Source organism: Grammomys surdaster, unplaced genomic scaffold (genome assembly GCF_004785775.1).
Source record: "Grammomys surdaster isolate TR1022 unplaced genomic scaffold, NIH_TR_1.0 125630, whole genome shotgun sequence".
NCBI lineage: Eukaryota > Metazoa > Chordata > Mammalia > Rodentia > Muridae > Grammomys > Grammomys surdaster.
Genome location: NW_021620469.1, coordinates 798457 through 822421, shown reverse-complemented (window position 1 = coordinate 822421; position 23965 = coordinate 798457). Strand labels below are relative to the sequence as shown.

The 23965-nt window shown below is 42.4% G+C and overlaps 1 protein-coding gene and 2 non-coding genes across 3 annotated transcripts; 2 read left to right on the top strand and 1 right to left on the bottom strand.

The window, feature by feature from the left end:
• Positions 1-8713: 8713 nt before the first annotated feature.
• Positions 8714-8795, top strand: LOC114638860. The gene has a single exon (XR_003713932.1). It is a non-coding gene; the product is annotated as a small nucleolar RNA SNORD55/SNORD39 (small nucleolar RNA).
• A 455-nt stretch (positions 8796-9250) lies between these two features.
• LOC114638825 (granzyme E-like) lies at positions 9251-12136 on the bottom strand. The gene is made up of 5 exons (XM_028787402.1): positions 12082-12136; positions 10858-11008; positions 10255-10390; positions 9792-10052; positions 9251-9394 (listed from the first exon to the last, which is right to left on the bottom strand). Exons 1-5 carry the CDS (start codon positions 12134-12136, stop codon positions 9251-9253), a joined length of 747 nt encoding a protein of 248 aa, XP_028643235.1.
• Positions 12137-23825: 11689 nt separating this feature from the next.
• Positions 23826-23907, top strand: LOC114638859. The gene has a single exon (XR_003713931.1). It is a non-coding gene; the product is annotated as a small nucleolar RNA SNORD55/SNORD39 (small nucleolar RNA).
• The last annotated feature ends 58 nt before the right edge of the window (positions 23908-23965 follow it).

The following is a 23965-nucleotide window of genomic DNA, read 5'->3' as shown; positions in this document are numbered from 1 at the left end:
TCTCTCACACACGTACAAGGGAATAAAATATAAATCCATCCTACAAAGATGGTTTAATATTGCTTGAACACATACTGCTTTCAGGTGTGACCACTTAATGGTTATCTAGTCACTGTGTAATCATCATGATGCTCACCTTTGGAGAAGACTAATTCTCCCTCTTTCAACAGTTTACAATTGTGTGTTGCTCTTCATCTAGTGATGGGGTCCCTTGCTATTTTCACATCCACTTTGATGGTCAACTGATGCTGTCATTTTTCAAGTCTTGTTTGAGCTAGAATATTGTTGAGATTTAACTACTATTTTATTGTTGTTGTTGTTGCTGTTGTTGTTGTTATATTTCTTTTTTTTACACTCCAGATTTTATTCCCCTTCTGGTCCACCCTCCACCTGTCCCACATCCGATGTCTCCTTTCTCCACCCCTGTCTCCACAGGATGTCTCCCTACACACACCCCATCAGACCTTTATACTGCCTGGGGCCTTCAGTCTCTTGAGGGTTAGGTGCATCTTCTCTGATTTAACTCAGATTTGGCAGTCCTTTTCTATAAATGTGCTGGGAGTCTCATATCAGAGATTTCTTGGGTATATTTTGCATGTCAAATCTACAAGTCATATAGCTAAGAAGATTTTTAACCTTTGATGATGTATCTGTGTTTGGATGTGAGCACATGGGTACAGGTCCCCTTGGAGGCCAGAGAAGCTGAAGTTACAAGTGATGATGAGCTACTCAACGGGGCTGCCAGATTTGAACTTGGGTCCTTGGCAAGAGTAGTGTGTACTGTTAAGACTTCTGAGATATGTCTGCAGTCAGGTTTGCTCAATTCTTGAAAGTAGTTGCTCACAAATGTAGGTGCTGTGAAAAAGTGGTGGTATGAATACACTGTCATTGTAAAGTGTGAGCATTTGTCTCTCAGAAGGACCCATAAAAGCTCTAGAAAAGTTGTGAAGGGACATGAGCAAAATATTTTTAGTTTAAACAAAAGATTCCAGTTCTATACATTTCTTTCTATGTATTTGAAAATTGTCAGATACCATCTCTATGCTGATGGGAAATGAATTTGATTGTACCAAAATAATGACAATATTTCTGGAGGTCTTAGAATCTATTTTCAAATGCTTGTGTCAAATGTCAAAGTGACATCATAGTGCAAAAAACTGTATTCTGCTGGGTGGAAATGCAGTGAGTTATTTGCCTTAATTTGAGCTCCCCTTAATGCTGCTTTCACTGGAACACTCACAATTTGAAATATGGTATTAATTGTTGGTTTTCTTCTTAAAGATAAGTCCACTAAATGATTCAAATGGTAAATTTAATTCCATTGTCCTATTCTTGCAGACATTTTGTTTCAAATTTTATTTATGTCAACCTAACTAACTTGATAATATTACTCTAATGTTCTCAGCTTGTCCATCTTCCTCCTGAAATGAAAATGATGTTACCAGAATCAGGACCAACACTTTTTTAGGAATTTCTGACATACTGGGTAAATCCTGTGACCCTTATGAAATTCAGTCCTAGTAATGATTTATATGATACTACCAATATTTAATGTTCTTGCACTAACTTTCCTTTTAAAACTTACTTTTTATTCTTTGACAACATCACACATGTATTCAACACATTTTGGCCACTCTTACTCATGGTTCCCTTCTCCTACCCCACCAATTTCCAATGAGACCGTCTACTCTATGCACTAGTTTTTGAAATGTCTTCTGCAGAAAGCCAGCATTTAACATAAATGTAGAGTGGCAATACCATGGTCCACTGTTCATTCTTTGATGCCCTCTGTATTTTTTTTAATGTTTATTTTTTGAGACAGGGTTTTTCTGTGTAGCCCTGGATGTCATGGAACATGCTCTGTAGTCCAGGTAGGGCTTAAATTCATAGATCCTTCAGCCTCTCTTCCCCAGTGCTGGGATTAAAGGCATGTGTCACTACCAAAAGCTTCTTTTTTGAGATCCCATTTCTTCTATGATGGAATAGAAAAAATGCTGTGATTAAAAATAAAAATATATAAGGAACTGCATTTATTTTTATTTGGAAAATTGACAAGGAAATAGAGAGCAAGGCTTGAGAATGCCAAGTCTCAGCTGCTGATGTAGTGCAGAGTGACATGATTGTAAAGATGTGAGTTGGGTGCTCTGTGCGAGGCATGGCTGAGGTGTGTAAACTCCTAATGATCAAAGCAGAATGCTTACTTGGATCGTAATTGCCATTAAATACACATTATCTGAAAAGAAAGGACTAAGGATCATGGGTAATCAGTGCATTTCATTTACTGAGTCTCCAGAAGCACATGCAAATCTGATGATGTCAGTTCAATTGTCTGCAGGTGGAAGATAAAATGCTGGACACCTCACATGCAATCAGTCTGGACTCGGGCATGTATGACAATAGCAATAGCATCATATGTTCACTTTGTAGAACATTAGAACATGTTGTCATCTACACAGTTCATGCTCAGGAGTCACAAAATCATCACAGAATCTCTCATGTTTTCAGTGAGCTTTGGTTTTCTCTTGGACTGTATTTATAGCCATTCTAGGCCACATGCAGTCCTCAGGCCAACAGGTTGAAACTCTGAACTAGTCTATAAAAATCAAGTGGCTTCTGCCATTTACATCTTTTAAAAATATTTTTAAATTAAAAATAATTTTTTCATACAATATATTCTGATCATTGTTTTCCCTCTATGTCTCTCCCAGACATGCCCACTTTCTTATCCATAAACCTTACTATTAAGAAAATCCTGAACATAAATAAAAACAAGCATGAACATTAACAGGACCCCAAGTCTGTACTATTCACTAAACTTTTTTACAGTTAGAATTGGCATTCAGAATGGAAATTGTGAAGCTTCATATTGAATTCTACAGTTTCAATACAGAATATATTTTATGTGCTTATCTACTGCCCGGTTAAAAAAATAAAAGAATCTGTGACAGGATTAGAGTAAAAATGACAATGAGTGCACCAGTCAAGCTGGCCTAAGGAGGCCAGGAGACAGAACCAAAATTAATATAAAGAATTAATGCAATGCATATTGAAACCCCCATGCCATATTTCACATGCTAAGAAAGCAAAACCAAACATTCATATAGCACAACAAAAGTCCACAAATACCAAAGCAGTCCCAAGGACTAAGAACACAGCTAGAAATGTGACAATATCTAGTACCTTAACTTATACCCAGAGTACAGTGATGAGGGAGCCTGGCACTGGTGCAAACCACACAGGAAGACCATGAAGTAGGACAGATGTCCTGGACAGGAAGAGGGAAAACAAAGGCCACCTAATTGTTGACAAGGAGGGAGTAAAACCCGTTGGAATAATGATTCAACAAAAGGTGCTTACAAAACTGAAAATCTACCTGCAGAGGAATGAAATTAGATTTCTTGTATAAAAATCAGTTCAAATGGAATAAAGGCCTTAGTTTATAACTGGAAAAACAAACTTATAGAAGAAAACACATGGGACATACTTCAAGATATTGGCAAAAGAAAGTATTTTTAAACAGAATACCAAAGGTAGAATAATTCAATATTAACAGGTGGGGCTACTTGAACATAAAGATGCTGTATAGCAAAAGAAACAATCATGGCTGACTCCTGACAGGAAGCCAAGGAGCCAGTTATTCTATCCACAAGACCAGATGTCTCAACTGTCCCTATCTGGCGCTGGGGTTCCCAAGGATTCCTAGAGAGCTGCTGCTCTCATCTGTAATGAAGTCCTGAAGAAGTAGATTCTCCAACCAAGGAAGGAAACATCAGCAACAGGACAGATTGTGGGGTGGTGGGCTGTGAAAGGCAGCTGGGTACCTGGTCGAGTGCAGAACTCAAACCCTGGAGACCCTAAAGGTAAGGTAGGTATTCGGCCTTGCTCATGGTTCCTGCTTCCTTTCACTTAGGACAGCCCTCTACAGTCCCTTCCAAAGAGAGGTTTGTGTCACATAACACAGGTAGAGGGTGTGACTACAGGCCACAGAGCCTCAAGAGATCTCCATATTAATGAGATACCTAAAGGCCAGAGGGTGTAGCCAATTAAATATTCCTTCCCAGACCATCCTCCTACTTGCAAAAGGTATTTAACCTCAGGCCTGCCCTGAGAACACGGGATACAGCTTCATCTACTTTCTGACATGACAATAAACCTTTTAAAACCACGGACTACCTCTCCTACTTGGCACCCACCATGGAGAGCCATAGAGGGGGCCTTCAACTAATGAACCGCCACCTAATCTCCTGCAGAGGACTTCTCTATGTTCCAGCCACGGAGCTCACCAACTCAAGCAAGCTAGCTGAGCCAGCAGTGACCCAGACAAGTGAGTCACCTCCACCAAGAGTCTCATCCAACAGGACCCACGTGCAAGCTACAGCCCCACAACAGATGCAGCCAGAAAGCATGGGACAAGCAGGCAAAACCAAATTTCCATTCTCCATTGTACTTTATGTGGCCTGCTTCTAGAAGGGGTAGTCCATATTTAGGGTCCATTTTCCATGACAAATAATCTAATTAAGATAGTCTCTCACAGGTGTGCCTAGATGGTTGGGTTTGGTTACTTCCCAATGCAGTCAAGTTAACAACCATGATTAGCTATCACAGAGTATTCTTAAAATAAATAAATAATTTCAGAAATCAAATACCAGGGAAGTAAAACTGCCAATTAGCAAATGGGCAATTACAGGAAATAAACATTTTAAACTAAGAGAAAAAGAATGAATGAAAGAAATAAAATCTAATAACTATAATTTTTAAAGTGTTTAATATTCATCCCTGAATTTAAGCTCTACTACTGAGCTTTAGTAACAAATAGTACATGATACTGTCATAAAACCAGACATGTTGTTCAACAAAATCCAATAGGTTCAGGTTTTAAATGCACAGACCTATGGACAAGTGATTTTAGAGTAAAAAAAAAAATCCATAAATACACAATGGAAAAAGACAACATATTCAGCAAATGGTCCTGGTATAACTGGATATTTGCATGTAGAAGAGTACAAATTGATCTATATCTATCATCCCCACAAACTCCAGAGCAAGTGGACCAAAGACCCTAACAGAAATCCACATACACTAAACCTGATAGAAAATAAAGTGGGAGCAGCCTTGAACGCATTGGCACAGGAGACAACTTCCTGAACAGAACACAGATAGACTAACAGTTTACAAATAGGACTTCATGAAAGTGACAAGCTGCTGTAATGCAAAGGAATCTATCGGTTAGACAAAAATGGAAACCTGGGAAAAGATTTTCATCAACTTCATGAATGGCTCTAGCAGGCCTGAGCACAGCAAAGACAAGTCCTAGCATGACAGACATGGCACCCACAAGTTTTGACTTTTACTCTAACTCCTTTGCTAAAAACTGTTAGATTACGTTTTTAACCCCCAAAGTCCCTTCCCTTATTTGACTATTGACTCATTACTGAGACTAAACACCAATGTCCAAGAATCAAACTTCATTATTTGGTTAACATGTTAAATCTTGATTTACCAACTCAACATAGCACACACTCCCATTTTCCACTTAAAAACCAGTTTCTGACTATTCTGAATAAAGCTACTATGAACATAGTTGAGTGTGGGTTCCTGTTCCAGAGGGCATCCCATGAAGATCTCCAGCCTGGCTGGATGTGGTGGTCCAGGCCAAGGGGATAGAGTATGAGCAGAGAGGGGGGATTGCCTCTGCTGCCTCTGCTGCTGCCTCCACCCATGTCTCCGATATTGCTACCCAGTTACTCCCAGGTGCTGCACCTGTCTCTCCAAGCTGAGCTGGCCCAGGCTGGGCTGGTAAGAAGCCAGCTAACTAGCAAGGAGGGGAGGGTCCTGAAGGTGCTTCAGGAGAGCAGATCTCTTCCCAAGTGTTAAAGCTCTTTCGACAGAAACTGTCAGACAATGGGATGATTTTTTGCACACCTTTACTTCTCCTGAATAGGCCTCTTATATACAGTTTTGGGGTGGGTTAGGGTCTGGCAGCAAATAACCCCTATTGGCTTGGTCTGAGAGCTTGGAGATACCTCATCTACATGTGGGAGAGCCTGAGGCACTATTCCTACATGACTGATGGCCATAGACCTCTCTGTGGGAGGGGCTGTGGAGGGCTGAAGCTGAGTGAAAGGCACTAGGAGCCCAGAAGCAGAGCCAAACACCTTCCGTCCCATGAGGGTCCAGGATTCAAGGCCTGTGCTTGACCAGGCACCCAGCTGCCTCTCACTGCCCACCACCCCACAGTTGAGCATCTGTCCAAACTGTAGGATGGAGTACCTTAAGTGAGGTAACCAAGATCCAGAAAGTTAAATGTGGTACATACTCACTTATTGGTGGATATTTGCTGCTAAATAAAGGATAATTATGCTGTAACCTACAGATCCAGAGAGGCAAAGGGACAAGAAGAGGTCAAGGTGTGGGCAGGGAATTATGCAATTCCCTGGGAAGGAGAAATAGAATGGATTGTGCAGATGGACAAGACTGGATGAGGTTGTGAACAGGAAGAATCAGGTGAGGGAAGCAGCAATGAAGGGAGGGTGTACTGAGACGATGGCTGGGGTTGGAGCATTTGGGCAGCAAGGTGATAATCTATTGCAACAGAATGTCCCTGGAAATTTTGAAGGATACCCTAGTAGTCTCTAAGTCCTGGGGGATACAGAGGTTGAACAGGCTATCTTCTGTAGCCAGGCAACATTTCCAGTAGTGGTACTGAGGCACCAACCTAACCAGAAGTATTTGACTACAATTTGTCCTGTCTACAAGTTGTGATGGGGTAAAGGTGGCAGAGCAATTGTGGTGTGGCTGACCAATGACTGGTCAACCTGACCCTTGTATCATGAGAGGGGCTCCTACCAGACACTGCCTGAATGTTCAGGAAGCAAAGGCTGGATAGCACAGAGGCCAAGGATGGAAACAAACACAACTGGCCACAAGGAGAATTCAGTGAAATGATGTCTGCTGATATTCTGCCATACTCATAGATGGATGCCTATCCATCAAAATCAGAGAGGTTTGTCTAGCAACTGATGGGTTAAGCTTCAGAGACTCACAGCCAAACACTAGGTAGAGCTTGGGGGAACCCTCACTGAAAGGGGTCAGAAAATATTTTAGAAGCCAAATGGATCAAGTCCACTAGGAAACACACCCCACAAAATCAAGGAGGCAGAGCTCTTCAGGACTCACTGAGGATGAAATGACCATCAGAGGATGAAATGACCATCACAGAACATGTATGGATCTTAGCTATGTCCTCTGCATGTGTGTTATAGTTATGTGGCTTAGTGTTCTTGTGGGACTCCTAACAGTGGGAGTGGATATGTCTCTGAACTTTGACCTACTCTTGGACCCCCTATCCTCCTACTGGATTTGCCTTGTCCAGTCTTGATATGAAGGTTTGTGCCCAGTCTTATTGTAACCTGTTATGCTGTGTTTAGCTGATACCCCTGGAAAACCCATGCCTTTCTGGAGGGAAATTTAGGAGAAGTGAATCTGAGGTACATGAGGAGTTGGGGTGCTGGGAGGTACCCCTAAGAAGGGTAGACTACTGTAAGGATGTAGTGTATGAGAGAAGACAAACTACAATTCACCAAGCTGCTGTGTGAAGGACTTGACTAGGGTCTCGTGGGTCACCATAAGCTGTTTTATACTTCAGCTGGACTGGCTGAGTCTACGATTTCAATGTCAAGAAAGATAAAACCTCTCTACTTGACTTTCTCTTGTTTACATGTTATAGTAGAGATTCCATGTGAGGTACACAGACATCCACAGGGGTTGAGTGTTTACAACTTCCTTCCAATTCCACACACTGCATTCTGAACCCAAGAAGACTGTGTACATGGAACTGTTAGAAAAGAGAATTTGATCATTTTTTAAAAAATATTATTTTTGTGCATTCCATATATAGATCCATTTGTGCCACATTGAGCTGTATAGAGAAACAAGAGGATGAAAGTGAAAAAGGAGTCTATTGTGTACCTGATACAAAACCAGAGACTTAGAAGTGTTGGTTGATGATCTCAAAAATATACTTCCAGCCTAGCATCCCTTAGATCCTTAGAATTCATAAACTGCCTTATCTGGCCATTAGGGGCAGCTAAGTTTCCAGGACAAGGCAGGGTAGTTGATAAACTGGAGGTCTTCTCTGAGCCTCTCTGTCCATGGAACTCCTGGGTTGGAACAGGGCTCACTATCCAGGCTTAGGTGGGAGGGGTGAGCGCAGGTGACTGGCAGCCCAAGTCTGGCTGAAATGTGAGGTAGGGGAGACTCCACAGTTTTGGAACTTACAGGTAGAACAGTGAAAGGCTGGTGTAAATCAGGCCAGGGTGAGGTAGGGATGGGGTAGAAACTTCTGGTAGCTGGAGGAGGTCAGATGGAAAACGCTGGAAGGCCAGCAAGGGGGACAGAAGTGACTGAGCTCTGGGCTGGGCTCGGTAATGAGACCAGGGTGAGTCTGTGTCCATCAGAGGAATGTCTCCATATTCAAGACTGAAATTTAGGTGGTGAGAGTCCCCTACTCTGCTAGAAAGGGAGACCAGAAACAGGAAACTGAATGCACTGCACAGCCCATGGCCTTCTGAATTCCCAGAGTCAAATCTCCCTTCACCCAGTGCCTTGTCTGACTCTCTGCCATTGTTGGGGCTGGATGAAGGTGGCTCAGAGATGGAGGAATTTCCTAGGCCCAGAAGATTCATGTCTGGAGGACTAAGGACAAATGAGTGACTGAGCACAGGGCACCTCAGTAGTGCTGTAGACTCCTGATGATTGTGTGTTGAGAAAGCTAACCTTGGAGACTTGAGGATTAAACATGGGTATGGTTGGATGTCATGGCTCACACCTTTAATCCTAGCACTGGGGAAGCAGAGAGGGGCAGATTTCTGTGAGTTGAAGGCCAGGCAGGTTTACATAGCAAACTCCATGCCAGAGAGTATACTGTGAGAGCCTATCTCAAAAATATAAACAAAGAAAGTCACCCAACCTCCCACCAAGTATTGATGATAAATATGTGGGAATTGTGTAGTCTGAAGTCCCAGTAAGAGGAGGGGGTGGGGAAGGAGGCGGAAGCAACGCCCAGAACTGACAGGGGAGGTCTGCCTGGACCAGCAAGATGCACAAACAATGAAGTGGCTCAAACAGCAAGAACTCCAGTTATATGCATTCCAGAGATTATTTATTATGAATTTTCAGCCGTTGCTGCCCACTCCACATCATTCTTGCCTGAGGTCAGACAGGCTGGCCAGCACAGGTGGTTTAACATCTGTTAGAGGTGCTTCATGTTACTGCTTATCCATGGCAGGAAGTATACAACCTTAGTGAAGACTCCTGAAGAAATTGTCCAATTTTTTGTATAGGCTACAACTCCATAAGCTCTGTTGCCACACACAAGGGGTCCCCCAGAGTCACCCTGTAGGCAGAAAAAAGAAGAACTTATGTTGGATTCCTCTGGCTCTGTTTTCCTCACCTCCTCCTGGCAAGGCTAACTCCTAGATCAGGGCCAGGAAAGGTTTTCAAGCTTCCCTCAGTACCAGAGCTCCAGGCAGGCCCAACTTTTCTTTCTAGCTCAGTAATAGGCTTTCCCTGAAGTCCTCGGGTATACTGTGATATAATTTATGCTTCATTGGGATGACAAAAGTTTTCCCACTTTAAACTCTTGCTACACAAACACAAGGGACAAAAAAAAATTGATTTTTGCACATTCTCATCTCTGAGCTGAGGCTTGAGGGTTTGGCCATTCCACACTTTGGCCTCTAACAGGTCCCTTTCTCTCCCTGCATTTTAGTTTTTAAATGCTTAATCCCCACCTCAGAAATAGTCCGTATTTTCCTTGGGTCTCCAGCACAAATCTGTGTGGTCTTGGAATAGCAGAAGTAGCCTTTTTGGCACTCCAGGTCATCCTGGATGATAAGTTCAGCCTCTTGTAAGCGGGAAGATCCTTGATTGGCATTGATGGACATTTTCCCCCAGCCAGCCACATGACACACATCCCCTGGCTTCACTTGGGTTTTGCTCCTGGGCAACTTGAGGATCCTCACAGCTTTAGTTCTCTTGGCTTTACTCTTCAACTAATAGGGAAGAGGGAGGGAGACCAGATCAGCTAGGAGCCTGCTTTCCTGAGACTCTTTCAAAGTCAGGATGGAAAAGAAGGAAGAAGCAGGATCAGAGCAGGGGGGAGGGGATAGCCCTGCACCAAACAGAGCACAGGCACAAGGGGGGAGGAGTGAGGGATGGCCACAGGAGTATAGATGGGAAGGTGGCAGGTCTCACCTTTAATAGCATGATGTCACTGGTGTGGTTCAGAGGATTATAGTCTGGATGGGGAATGGCTTTTGCTACAGGGATGATCTGCTGTGTATCCTCCTTAGCCTCGATGTTGTGAGCCCCCAGTGTTACTATCATTGTCCTGTGGAGAAAGCAGAGTAGAGAGGAGAGATGTGCAGTGAGAGAGGATGTAGTCCAGGAGCTGTGAAAGGAAGGGTAGGCAGGGTGGGGCTCTAGCTGAGGGAAATTGTGGACACAGGAGAGCCTCAGGGTCAGACCTACTACTCACTTCTTTTCAAGGATATGGACTTCCTGGGGTTTCCTCTTGCATGTAGGCAATATACCAAATTTTGAATCAACTCTTAAAGTGAACTTTCAATGACAACCACTGCTCTAGTTTGTTCAGTGCAGTTGATCAATTCAAGTGTGCTGCTGGCTCTGAACTCTCACTCTTGGACCTACAATTACCTCTAATGTGACTCCCATTGACACAGTCCTTACTTCAGGAGAGCTCACATAGGAACGTCCACAATAGAGGACAGAAGCTCCTGTGTATGTGTGAGTAGGGGGTGGTGTCTAAGAAAATGTGGGCTAGCTGCTTCTCCTCACCTGTTTCTGCAATGAGCAGCAGTCAACACAAAGTAGTCTTGAACCAGGAAGCCTCCACAGTATCTCTTCTTCCCTTGAATATCCACAGACTCAACAAATGCCATGTAGGGGTGGGAGTGTGGCTTCACCTCATGACCACCAATGATTTCATCTGAAAAAGGGGCTAGAGTATGGGGTGTCTGGAAGCAGTAGATCAGGTGAGGAGGGGAGATCTAGGAAGGGACTGACTGGGGGTCAGATCTGCAGTCCCTAAAGCTTGTTGCAAACAGGATTCCTTGCATATGGAATAATCTTTGCTCACAAGCCTCAGAACCCTGCTCTAAGAAGGTGTGGGTAGCACTTGACTTCCAACTCCTGCTCTACACATACATGGAGGGATAAGCTCTGTCTTCACCACACAGAGCCTGAGGGGATCCTGTGAATATCCACATTAGTTTTTGATTGTTAGTGAGTCATCCTAAACACTGTAGAATTGACTGGTGTCATTTTCTCACATTTTGCCTCCATGCCCTATAGAGGTGGATTTTCTAACATTATCTGTGTTTGGTACCTAACACATCTTGGGTTCTCAGTAAATGCTTTTTTTTTTTTTTTGCATGAATGAGTGGTTTGTAGTTAACTGGGGGTCTAGTGGGTCAGTGCTGGTAGGATTCAGAGCCAAGGGATATTGGGGTAGTGTGCTGTCCCAGCTGGGAGTAGCTGGGGACCTGCAGAAGAAGTGGAGAGACCAACTAAAACTAGACTGCAAAGCTAGTGGAGCATGCAGTGCAGGATCTTGTCAGCCTGGGCCTCTTTCTTCTGCAGGACTGGGGGTGGACTTAATGAATGATGCTCATACTCTTGAGCTGGTGGACTCACTTCATTACAGGCTGGACATTAAAGCTGCCTTTCCCTCAGTTGTAATCAAGTTAATGTTGTACTCGTTGTATCTTTGCATTGTCTGCCACATCTCTTTCTAAGGATCATCCAGTCTACAGGTAATGAAAAAGAAAAAAAAATTAGCTGGAAGAAACTAGTAGCTACTAAATTTCTGAGAATACCTCTCTTCCTCAGACATTGATGAGAATCTAGCCAGTGTCAGATTTCCATGTCTGGATTTGGTATGGGACCTGAGGTTCAGAAACTTCCTGGTTTCAGTGGCAGAACAATTCCTAACTACTGATGGGCAGAAAAACAACAACAGTTTCATGGGCTGGCATATCTGCCACAGGGGTGGTCACTCACCTGCACCAGCTCCAAGAGGCAGAAGTAGGGTCAGGAGAATCAGGACTGGTGGCATCTTCCCAGGAAGGCTGCTCAGGTTGGAGAAGAGCAGAGAGCAGACACAGCCTTTGGAAGAGGAGGAAGAAGGTGTTGGATCAGTGGCCTCACAGGCATTTTAAACCAATGCACCTTTGCTTCTGATTGACGTCACATTACTTAAGGAAATATTCTGCTTTGGGTAAAAAATGACAACAAACTGTCACCACACTAACATCCTATGAGCTAAGCTGAGATAAAGGTCAAGAATGTAGAGGGTTGTAGGCTGTGGTTGAAGAAATCAAAGGAAGTCCACAGTGAACACACAGAGATGTGTGTGTGTGTGTGTGTGTGTGTGTGTGTGTGTGGTTTTTTTATGGCTTACACATTTTTTTGCATTCTGCTAATATCTCTTTGGGTTTCTTTGGTTTTTTTCCTCCTTTGTTTTTCAAAAAATACAGTCAATAAAATTATCCCAACAACAGTTATAGAACTCTACAAATACATTCACAAAGTTACACAGTACTGAGTGAGAGGTGATATTGTGCCATATCTGTTAGGCAGTATCGAAGTGCATTATGTCATTAATCTTTGAGACAACTAATCATCCTATGAAATAATCTGAATATTCTGATGAGTTAATCTGAGCTCACTCTGACTCTCCTAGAACTCCTCAGAAGTCACAGAGAAATCTCAAAGGCATGTGGTTGCCTTGTACTCAATAGTCATGTGGACTGTCATACATAGTAAAGTGAAATAATAGATCACAAATGACAGCTATTGTTTATCTGTTTAGTAGTTATTGTCATTAATCTCTGGGGCAAGAGCTTGAGGATTGAATTCCGTGGTCAGTAAAATTAGATCAGCATTGTCTTCCCTGTTGATGACTCCAATGATATTTTGTACAAGGATGCCTAGCATTTCCTATAGACAAACAAGGACCGTGATCATGAATGACTATTTAATGGGCTAAATCCAGGAGTCAGAGAGACAAGGATGCAGCCATGAAAATGCCCATCTTAACTAGAGTCAGCTGAAACCCTGTGCTTAGAGCATTAGATGCTGAGAGCGAACTATGTGAGAGCACTCTGGGAGGTGAGATGTGTGTGTGTGTGTGTGTGTGTGTGTGTGTGTGCATCCAGAAAACAGCAGAGCTATTGGATCCTGCTTTCCCATCACTGTTTCATGGAATTCAGATATTTTTGAACTTTCTCATTTTATATTTTGGAACCAAGGGAGGATTTCTTGTCTTCATTGTGAACGAAAATTGTGATCATATTTGGATCAAAATTTGTCATCTAGTCCACTCTTATGTAACCTTTTAGCTTTTCTGGGCCACCTTGGAGGGATGACTCTTTTGGGCTACACATTACCTACATAAACTATAATGAGCATGATATTTCCCCCTAAAAGGGACTGTGTATAAATGACATGACATCTGTACATACGAATAAGCAAACAAAGACTTACAAAACAGAAAAATCTTAATCATGTGGGTGACCACATAGAAGGAATCTTAAATCCATGAAGGAGAGTTTATGTTTGGGATATCAAATGAGTAAATTATACACATGTAAGAAATAAAATTTGTTCTGCTATTCTTTTATCATAAAAGTATGAATCTAGGCACTTCCGGTTTGGGACCGAGCCTAGAGCAGGTCGCAGGCAGCAGCTCAGTACCCAACTGCAGAAAACCAAGAAAAACAGGGACTCCCAGGAGCTTGAACTCACGCAGCATCCCAGGTTCCCTGAAGCTGGGCAACTGCAAGATCCTGCTTGGCAACTGCAGATAGACTCAAAGCAGTGTACCATATCATCTGAAGAATAGCAGGGAGACCATAACTCAAGCAGTGTACCATATCTTCTGAAGAATAGCAGGTTGCAGTCCTCCTCGCCCCCACGAATAACCAGGACCCGCCGGTCGGGTCAAGTGGCACCCAGACGTGGGGCTCGAGGCACGGACCCATCCGGATGGACCCTCATTGAGAGGATGTGCGCACGACATCAAGATTGAGCAAGACAGAGATCATCGCCCGTGACCTGTCGTCCACGGAACCAGGTTGATGCTGCCATCAAGAAGGCAGTTGAAGTTCATTACCATCAGCTGAAAATTGCAGAGGATCCAGAAGTGACTCCGCAGGAGACTGACACAGCCGTTAGCTCCCCTGCCTCCCCCTACGGTCGACCCCTAGACTTCCACGCCCTCCAGAAGGGTTCCTGGTATGCCTGGCTTTGCCCTCATTTCTCTCGCTAGAGAGCTTGGCCTCTTGATCACCACAACAAAAATTGGCTTTTTCCTAAACCAAGGCCACCCTTGATATGGCCGCTAACATTGGGGAGCCTTCCTTTATGACAATATTACACCCCAAACTGACAAATGGTTGGTAACTTGAACATTTACAGGAGACTAGGATGGCTGTGAGTTAGCCCAATGACGGGATTATTGTAGGTCCACTTCCCAGGGGCCCACCCAATGCAGCCGAAAAGGAGTGCGTGGTGCTGGGAGTGGGTGCAGCCTACATGGCCTAAGACAGGGCTCTCACCCTCCTTTCACCCACATCAGAGTCCCTTGACGTTGCCCATCGTCGACAGCCTAAAGCCTTCGACCATCGATGTGACTCGTCTCACATCAGTGTTTTGGGGTTGTGAACTTGTCTAAGACCCCCCATAATTAGACATCCAAATTCAAAACTCACATAGTTGGGATTGAACATAAGACGCCTTCTCTAACTAAACAGAGAAGGGGGAGATGCCAGAAGCCAGGACCCTCACCCTTACCCTTACCCCCTACCTTTCCCCACCTGCACAATGTCCTCTGAAGCTTGGCAACTGCAAGATCCTGCTTAGCAACTGCAGATAGACTCAAAGCAGAGTACCATATCTTCTTAAGAATAGCAGGGAGACCATAACTCAAGCAGTGTACCATATCTTCTGAAGAACTGCAGGTAGATCATAATTCAAGGCAGCATACTGTATAGACCATGACATGTTTCAAGGCACAGGCCAAGAAGATTTTGTACTTTTCCACCACCTGGACCCTCTTACCCCCTCTCCTTGTAAAACATGCTATAAAAAAGCATTTCATGTTCAAAAAAAAAAAAGAAATTAAAAAAAAAGAAAAAAAAGAAATACAAAAGACACAGAAAAATTTAAAAAAAAAAAAGTATGAATCTACATGGAAATTCAGCTTTGCTTTTGGTAACTGAAAGTTTCACCCCTGCCTTAGTAGACACAGCTCTGACCTCAGTGAATTCCTAAGGCACTGCTGAGATGTTTTGGTTCTAATCTTACTGTTAGTGTGCTTGACACTGTGAATGGAAAGAAAAAATGAAAACTTTACATCATCCCCCATTATTATTATATCTTACCTCTTCCATGTCTCTTCATGCTCATCAGATTCATGGTATTTCATTCTTTAATTATCATTCTCTCTCACACAGACAAGGGAATTAAATATAAATCTATCCTACAGGGTCACTGTACTATTTCTTGAACGAATATTTCTTTCAGGTCTAACATCTTGGGATTGGATATCCATTATGGCGCTCACCTTTGGAGAAGACTAATTCTCCCTCTCAGCAGTTTACAATTGTGTGTTGTCCTTCATCTAGTTAGAGGGCCCTTGCTAGTTCCCCATTCATTTTGATGGTCAACTGATGTTGTCATTGTTCAGGTCTTGTCTGAGCAGGCATATTGTGGAGATTCCTTAGATGTAGTTTGCTTGTCAAATCAAGAAGACATATAGGTAATATAATTTTAACCTTTGATTGTGTGTCTGTGTTTGGATGTGTGCCCATGAGTATAGGTGCCCTTTGAGGCCAGAGGAGCTGAAGTTACAAGTGGTGATGAGCTACTCAACAGGGCTGCTCAGAAGTGAACTTGATTCCTCAGCAAGAGCAGTGTGTACTGTTAAGACTTCTGAGACATGTCTGCAGTCTTTGTGCTCAGTTCTTGAAAGTAGCTGCTCACCAGTGTAGGCACTGTGAAAAAGTGGTGGCATGAATATAGTGTAATTGTAAAGTGTGAGCATTTGTCTCTCTAGAGGACCCATAAAAGCGCCAGAAAGTCATGAAGAGACATCAGCAAAATATTTTTAGTTTAAACAAAATATTCCAGTACTATGCATTACTTTCTATGCATTTGAAAATCAGCAGGTATCATATCTATGCCAAGGAGATTTGGTCTTTTATTGTACCAAAATAGTGACAATATTTCTTTAGGTTTTGAAATCTGTTTTCAAATTTTCATGTCAAATGTCAAAGCAAGGCTATATCACTGTTCACAAAAGCGTACTGGGCTGGGTTGAAATGCAGCAAGCTGTTTGCCATAATTTGAGATCTCTATAAGGCCACCTTCACTGGAACACTCATGGTTTGAAACATGGTTCTGACAGTTGGTTTTCTTCTTAAAGATAATATGATCAGTAAAATTCACTGAAAGATTCAATTAGTAAGTTTGATTTTATTTTCACATTATGGCAGACATTTTATTTCAAATTTTATTCATGTCATGATATCTAAATTGATAGTAATTCTGGTGTCCTCTGCTTAGCCATCTTACTTATGAAATGAAACTGATATCCCCAGAGTCGTCAGCAACACTCTTTAGGAATTCCAAGCATGGATATTGGTTTAATCCTGTGACCCTTATGAAATTCAGTGCTGGTCATGATTTATATGATGCTACCAACATTTAATGCTTTTTCACTAACTTTCCTTTTTAAACTTAATTTTTATTCTTTGACACCATCACAAATGTATTCAATATACTTTGGCCATTTTTACCCATGATTGTCCCCTCTCCTACCCAACCAATTTCTCTGAGACCTTCTCCTCTGTGCACAAGTTTTCTTGATGTCCTCTGCAGAGAGCCAGCATTTAACATTAATGTAGTGTGATGATAGCACAGTTCACTGTTCATTCTATGAGATCCTCTGTATTATTTTTTATGTTTATAAAGGCAGGGATTCTCTGTGTAGCCCTGAATGTCCTCTGTAGATCAGGCAGGGCTTGAACTCAGAGATCCAGCTGCCTCTATGCCCCAGTGCTGTGATTAAAGGCATGTGCCACCACTAAGAGAGTCTTCTTTTTCTTTTTTCTCTTTTCTTTTTTCTTTTTTCTTTTTTTGAGATCCCTTTTCTTCTGTGATGGGATAGAATCAATGCTGTGATTAATAATAATAATAGATAAGTAACTATGTTTACATTTATTACAAAAGCTGACAATAAAAAGAAAGCAAGGCTTAAGAATGTCAGTGTCTCAGCCACTGATGCAGTGCACATGATTGTGAAGATGGTGGGTGGGTGGTGTGTGTGAGGCTCAGCTGAAGTATGTGAACTCCTAATGATAAATACAAGATGCTTACTTGGTTTCCATTAAGTACCCATTATGTGCAAAAGTAGCACAAAGCATCATTTTATTTACTAAGTCTCCAGGAGTACGTGCAAATCTGATGGTGTCAGTTCAACTGTCTTCAGATGGAAGATAAAGTGCTGGAAGCCTCACATGCCATCAGTCTTGACTCAGGCATGTGTACCAATAGCAAGAACATCATATGTTCACTTCGGAAGACATTGAAGCATGTTGTCATCTACAAAGTTCATACTTGAGCTTGGAGATGCTTGAGAGTCACACAATATAGTTACAACATCATCACAAAATATTTTTTTACAGTTAGAATTTTTTTACAGTCAGAATAGAAGTTGTAGAGCTTCACATCAAATTCTACACTCTCAATACAGAATATATTTCATGTGTTTATCTACCACCAGGTTAAAAAAAAAAGACTCCATGACAGGTTTAGACCAAAAATAAGAATGAGTACACCAGTCAAGCTGGACTGAGGAGGCCAGAAGAGAGACAGAACCAAACTTAATATATAGAATACAATGCATATCAAAATTTCAGTGCCATATTTCTCATGCTAAGAAAAAAAACAAAACAAAATAAACAAAATAAGTTTAATAAAAAAACAAAATAAGTCATATGATGCAACAAAAGTCTACAAATACCAAAGCAGTCCCAAGAAATAAGAACACAGCTAGAAATGTGGCAATACCTTACTTTGCACATGAAGATGCAGAGGCCACTTAATTGTTAACAAGGAGGAGAAAAAAAAACATTGGAAAGATGATTCAACAGAAGGTGCTCACAAAATTGGAAACCCACCTGCAGGGTAATGAAATTAGATTCCTTGTACAAAAATCAGTTCAAATGGATTAAGGGCCTTTTTTATAACTGGAGAAACAAGCTTTTAGAAGAACACACAGGGTCAATGCTTCAAGATATTGGGAAAAGCAAGAATTTTTTAAACAGAACACCAAAGGCAGAAGAACTAACTCAGTTTCAACAGGTGGGGCTACTTGAACATAAAGATGCTGTGTAGCAAAAGAAAAAATCATGGCTGACTCCTGACAGGAAGCCAAGGAGCCAGCTATTCTATCCACAAGACCAGATGTCTCAGCTGTACCTATCTGGTGCTGGGGTTCCCAAGGATTCCTAGAGAGCTGCTGCTCTCATCTGTGATGGAGTCCTGAAGAAGTAGGTTTTCCAACCAAGCTATGTCTGAGCAACAGGACAGATGTAGCCATAAAGGATGGGACAAGCTGGCAAAAGCAAATCTTTCTTTCTCCATGTCCTTATGTGGGCTGTCTCTAGAAGGGGTGGCCCTAATTTGGGGTCCATTTTCCACCTCAAATAATCTACTCAAGAAAATCCCTCACAAGTGTGCCCAGATGCTTGAGCTTGTTTACTTCCAAATGCAGTAAAGTTAACAACCACAATTACCCATCACAGGCTATTCTCCAAAATAAATAATTTCAGAAATTAAATACCAGAAAAATAAAACTGACAATCAACAAATGGGCACTTAAATAAAATAAACAGTTTAAATGACAAGAGAAAGAATGAATGAAAGAAAAAATCCAGTAACTATAATTTTTAAACTTTTCAATATCCATCCTGAATTTAAGCTCTACTATTGAGCTTTAGTAATAAATAGTGCATGGTACTGTCATAAAGCCAGACTTGCTGATCAACAGAATCTAATGGGAGATTCATGTTTTGAATCCATTTACCTATGGGTAATTTATTTTTACATAAATACATAATAGAAAAAGGACATCTTCAACAAACAGTCCTGGTCTAACGAAATTTGCATGTAGAAGAATGTAAGTCAGTCCATATCTATCACTCTCACAAACTCCAGAGCAAGTGGATCAAAGACCTTAACATAAATCTGCACACACTAAACCTGATAGAAAATAAAGTGGGGAGCAGCCTTGAAAGCATTGGAACAGGAGACATCTTCCTGAACAGAACATGGATAGTGCAGGCCCTAAGACCAACAGTTTACAAATAGGACTCCATGAAAGTGACAAGCTTATGTAAGGCAAAGGAACCTGTCAGTTAGACAAAAACAGCAACCTGGGAAAAAAACTTTCACTAACTTCACAAATAACTCTAGCAAGCATGGCAAAGACAAGTCCTAGCTTGACAAACATGGCACTCACAGGTTTTGACTATTACCCTCTCCTCCTTTCTAAAAACTATGATTTCATTCTTAAAGCTATCCCCCAAGGTCTATTTCCTTATTTGGCCATTAACTCATTCCTAAGACTGAACACTAATTCCAACAATCTAAACTGATTATTTGGCTAGCATGTTCAATCTCTATTTACCAACTCACTCTTGTACACACTCCCCCTTTCCCCTTAAAATCCCACTCCTGCAAAAACACCTGTTCTTTTTCCTCCTCTGAACTTCTTTTGCTTGCTTGTTTGCCGATGGTGCTACTATTGTATCCCTCCTCTGCCTGGCAACCCTGCTTACCCTTCTTTGGTAATAAATCTCCTTTGTGCTAAGAATTTGGTGTCTGAATACATCCTGTACTGATTTTAGAGGTCCGCCTCCCTTGAAATTCTCATCTGACAAAGAGCTAGTATACAAAGAATGCAAAGAACTCAAGAAACTAGACATAAACAAACCAAATAATCAAATTTTAAAATGAAGTACAGATATAAAGAGAGAATTCTGAGTAAGGTAACCCAATCACAAAATATTACACATGGTATTCACTCACTGATAAGTGGATATTAGCCCAAAAGCTCACAATACCCAAGATACAATTCACAGACCACATGAAGCTCATGAACAAGGAAGACCAAAGTGTGGTTGCTTTGGTCCTTCTTAGAAGGAGTAACAAAATACTCATGGGAGCAAATATGGAGATAAAGTGTGAGATAGAAACTGAAGGAGGGGCCGTCCAGAAACTGCTCCACCTGGATATCCATCCCTTGTGCAGTCACCAAAGGCAGACACTGTTATGGATGCCATGAAGTGCACACTGACAGGAGCCTGATATAGCTGTCTCCTTAGAGGTCTCCCATAGTCTGACATATACAGAGGTGGATGCTCACAGGTAACCATTGAACTGATTGATCATGGGGTTCCCAATGGAGGAGTTAGAGAGAAGACTGAGCTGAAAGGGTTTGCAGCTCCATGGGGAGAGCAACAATACCAACCAACCAGAGCACCCAGGGTCTAAACCACCAGCCTGGGAGCACATAGGGAGGGACCTATGGCTCCAGCTGTATTTGTAGGGGAGGTTGGCCTTGCCAGGCATAAGTGAGAGAGGAGATCCTTGGTCCCATGAAGTCTGGATGCCCCAGTGTGGGTGAATTTGAGGGTGGGGAGGAGGGAGTGGGTGGGTAGCTGTGGGCACATCCTCATAGAAGCAGGAGAAGGGGGATGGAATAGGTGGTTCTGGGTAGGGAAAAATGGGGAAAGGGGATAACATATGAAATGTAGATAAAATATCCAATAAAAAAAGTGAAAAAAAAGAAGAATCTTAAATAACTGAAAAAAAAGCTTAAAGAAATGTTCAACTTCCTTTTTCATCAGGCAATTGGCAATCAAGAGTAATTTGATATTTCATCTTATGCCTGTCAGAATGAATAAGATCAAAGCCACAAGTGAGACCTCATGCTGCCAAGCACCCATAGCAAGGAGAACACTCCTTCATTCCTAGTGGGAGTGCAAACTTGTACAACCACTATGTAAGCCAATAGGATGGTTACTCAAGAAGATGGTTAATCAATCTGCCCAAGGACCCAGCTATACCATACCTGAGCATATACCCAAAGAGTGCTATTCTCCATTCTACAATTAAGACACTTGCTCAACTATGTTCATAATAGTCAGAAACTAGAAACAACTTAGATGTCTCTCAACAGAAGAATAGATAAAGTGTGGAACATTTATTCAATGGAGTTTGGAGCAGCTATAAAAATGACAACATGGAACTTGCAGGCAAATGGAAGGAAGTAAAAAAGAATCATCCTGAGTAAGGTAACCCAGACTCAGAAAGACAAGCATGGTATATACTCACTTGTAAGTGCATACTAGCTGTTAAGTAAAGGATGATCAGGCTGTAATCTACAGACACAGAGAGGGTAGGTCATAAGGTCAAAGGGGGTAGGGGGAATCATCAAATTCCCTGGGAAGGAGAAATAGAATGGGTTGTGCAGGGTTGGGTGGGGTTGTGAATAAGAAGGATCAGGTGATGAGGCAACAATGAAGGAAGAGTGTACTGAGACGATGACTGGAATTGGAGCATTTGGGCAGCCATGTAGGAATCTATTGCAATAGAATGTCTCTGAAAAATTTGAAGGTAACCCTAGCAAAGTCTCTAAGTCCTGCAGGATACAGAGGCTGAACAAGTCATCTTCTGTAACCAGGCAACATTTCCAGTGGTGGTACTGGGACACCAACCTAGAAAAAGTATTTGACCTACAATTTGTCCTGTCTACAAATGGCACATCAATTGTGGCATAGCTGCCCAGTGATTGGCCAACATGGGGCTTGTACCACAAGAAGGAATCCCATACCAGACACTGCCTGGATGGTTAGGAATCCGAGGTTGGATAGCACAGATACCAAGGATGGAACTAAACACAATGGCCATAAGGAGAAGTGAATGAAATGGTTTCTAATGATATTCTGCTATACTCATAGATGGATACCTACCATATCATCATCAAAGAGGCTTCATGCAGCAACTGATAGGAGCAGTTGCAGAGACTCACAGCCAAACTAGGCAGAGTGTGCAGAGGAAGCCCTTCTGAAAAGGATCTGGAAATAATTTAAAAGCCAAAGGAGTTAACTACTCTAGGAAATATGGCCCACAGAATCAACTAGGCTGGTCTCACAGGGACTCACAGAGACTAAAATGACAACCATGGAGCATCTATGGATCTGAGCTAGGTCTTCTGCATATGTATTATGGTTGTATAACTTTGTGTTCTTGTGGGATTGCTAACAGTGGGGGTGCACATGTCTCTGAGTCTTTCATCTGCTCTGGGATCCTTTTCCTCCTACTGGATTGCCTTGTCCTGTCTTGATATGAAGGTTTGTGCCCAGGCTTATTGAACCTTGTTAGCTGTGTTCAGTTGACATCCATAGGAAGCCTGAACTTTTCTGAAGGGAAATAGAGAAGCAGTTAATCTGAAGGAGGTGAGGGCTGGGGATGCTGGGAGAAGTGTTGGGGGGTAGACTATGGTCAAAACGTAATGTCTGAGAGAAGAAAAACTATAATTCACCAAGCTGCTGTGTGAAGGACTTCATTAGTGTCACATGAGTCACCATGAGCTGTCTAATACTTCAGCTGGACTGGCTGAGTCTTGATTTCAATCTCAAGAAAGGTAAAGCCTCTCTGCTTGGCTTTTTCTGCTCACATGTTATAGGAGAGGGTCTGCCTGAGGTACAATGAAAACCACGGGGCTGGAGAGTTTACAACTTCCTCCCAATTTCACACACTGCATTCTGAACCCAAGAAGACCATATACATGGAACTGTTAGAAAAGAGAATTTGATCATTTTTAAAAAACATGATTTTTTGTACATTCCAGATATAGATCCATTTGTGCCACATTGAGCTATATAGAGAAACAAGATGATGAAGGTGAAGAAGGAGTCTACTGTGTACCTGATACAAAACCAGAGACTTAGAAGTGTTGGTTGATGGTCTCAAAGTATATTTCTAGCCTAGTATCCCTTGGATCCCTAGGGTTCACAAACTGCCATATCCCAATGTGGTCAGCAGTGGGCAGCTGGGGTTCTGGGATAAGCCAGGGTAGTTAACAAACTGGAGGTCTTCTCTGAGCCTCTCTGTCCATGGAACTCTTGGGTTGGAAAAGGGCTCATTAGCTTGGCTTAGGTGGGAGGAATGAGAGCAGGTGACTGGCAGCCCAAGTCTGACTGGAATGTGAGGTAGAGGAGACTCCACAGTTTTGGAACTTACAGGTAGAACAATGAAAGGTTGGTGTAAATCAGGCCTGGGTGAGGTAGGGATGGGGTAGAAACTTCTGGTAGCTGGAGGAGGTCAGATGGAAAACACTGGAAGGCCAGCAAGGGGGACAGAAGTGACTGAGCTCTGGGCTGGGCTCGGTAATGAGACCAGGGTGAGTCTGTGTCCATCAGAGGAATGTCTCCATATTCAAGACTGAAATTTAGGTGGTGAGAGTCCCCTACCCTGCTAGAGAGGGGGAAACAGGGAACTGAATGCATTGCACAGCCCATGGCCTTCTGAATTCCCAGAGTCAAATCTCCCTTCACCCAGTGCCTTGTTCGACTCTCTGCCATTGTTGGGGCTGGATGAAGGTGACTCAGAGATGGAGGAATTTGCTAGGCCCAGAAGATTCATGTCTGGAGGACTAAGGATGAATGAGTGACTGAGCACAGGGCACCTCAGTAGTGCTGTAGACTCCTGATGATTGTGTGTTGAGAAAGCTAACCTTGGAGACTTGAGGATTAAACATGGGTATGGTTGGATGTCATGGCTCACACCTTTAATCCTAGCACTGGGGAAGCAG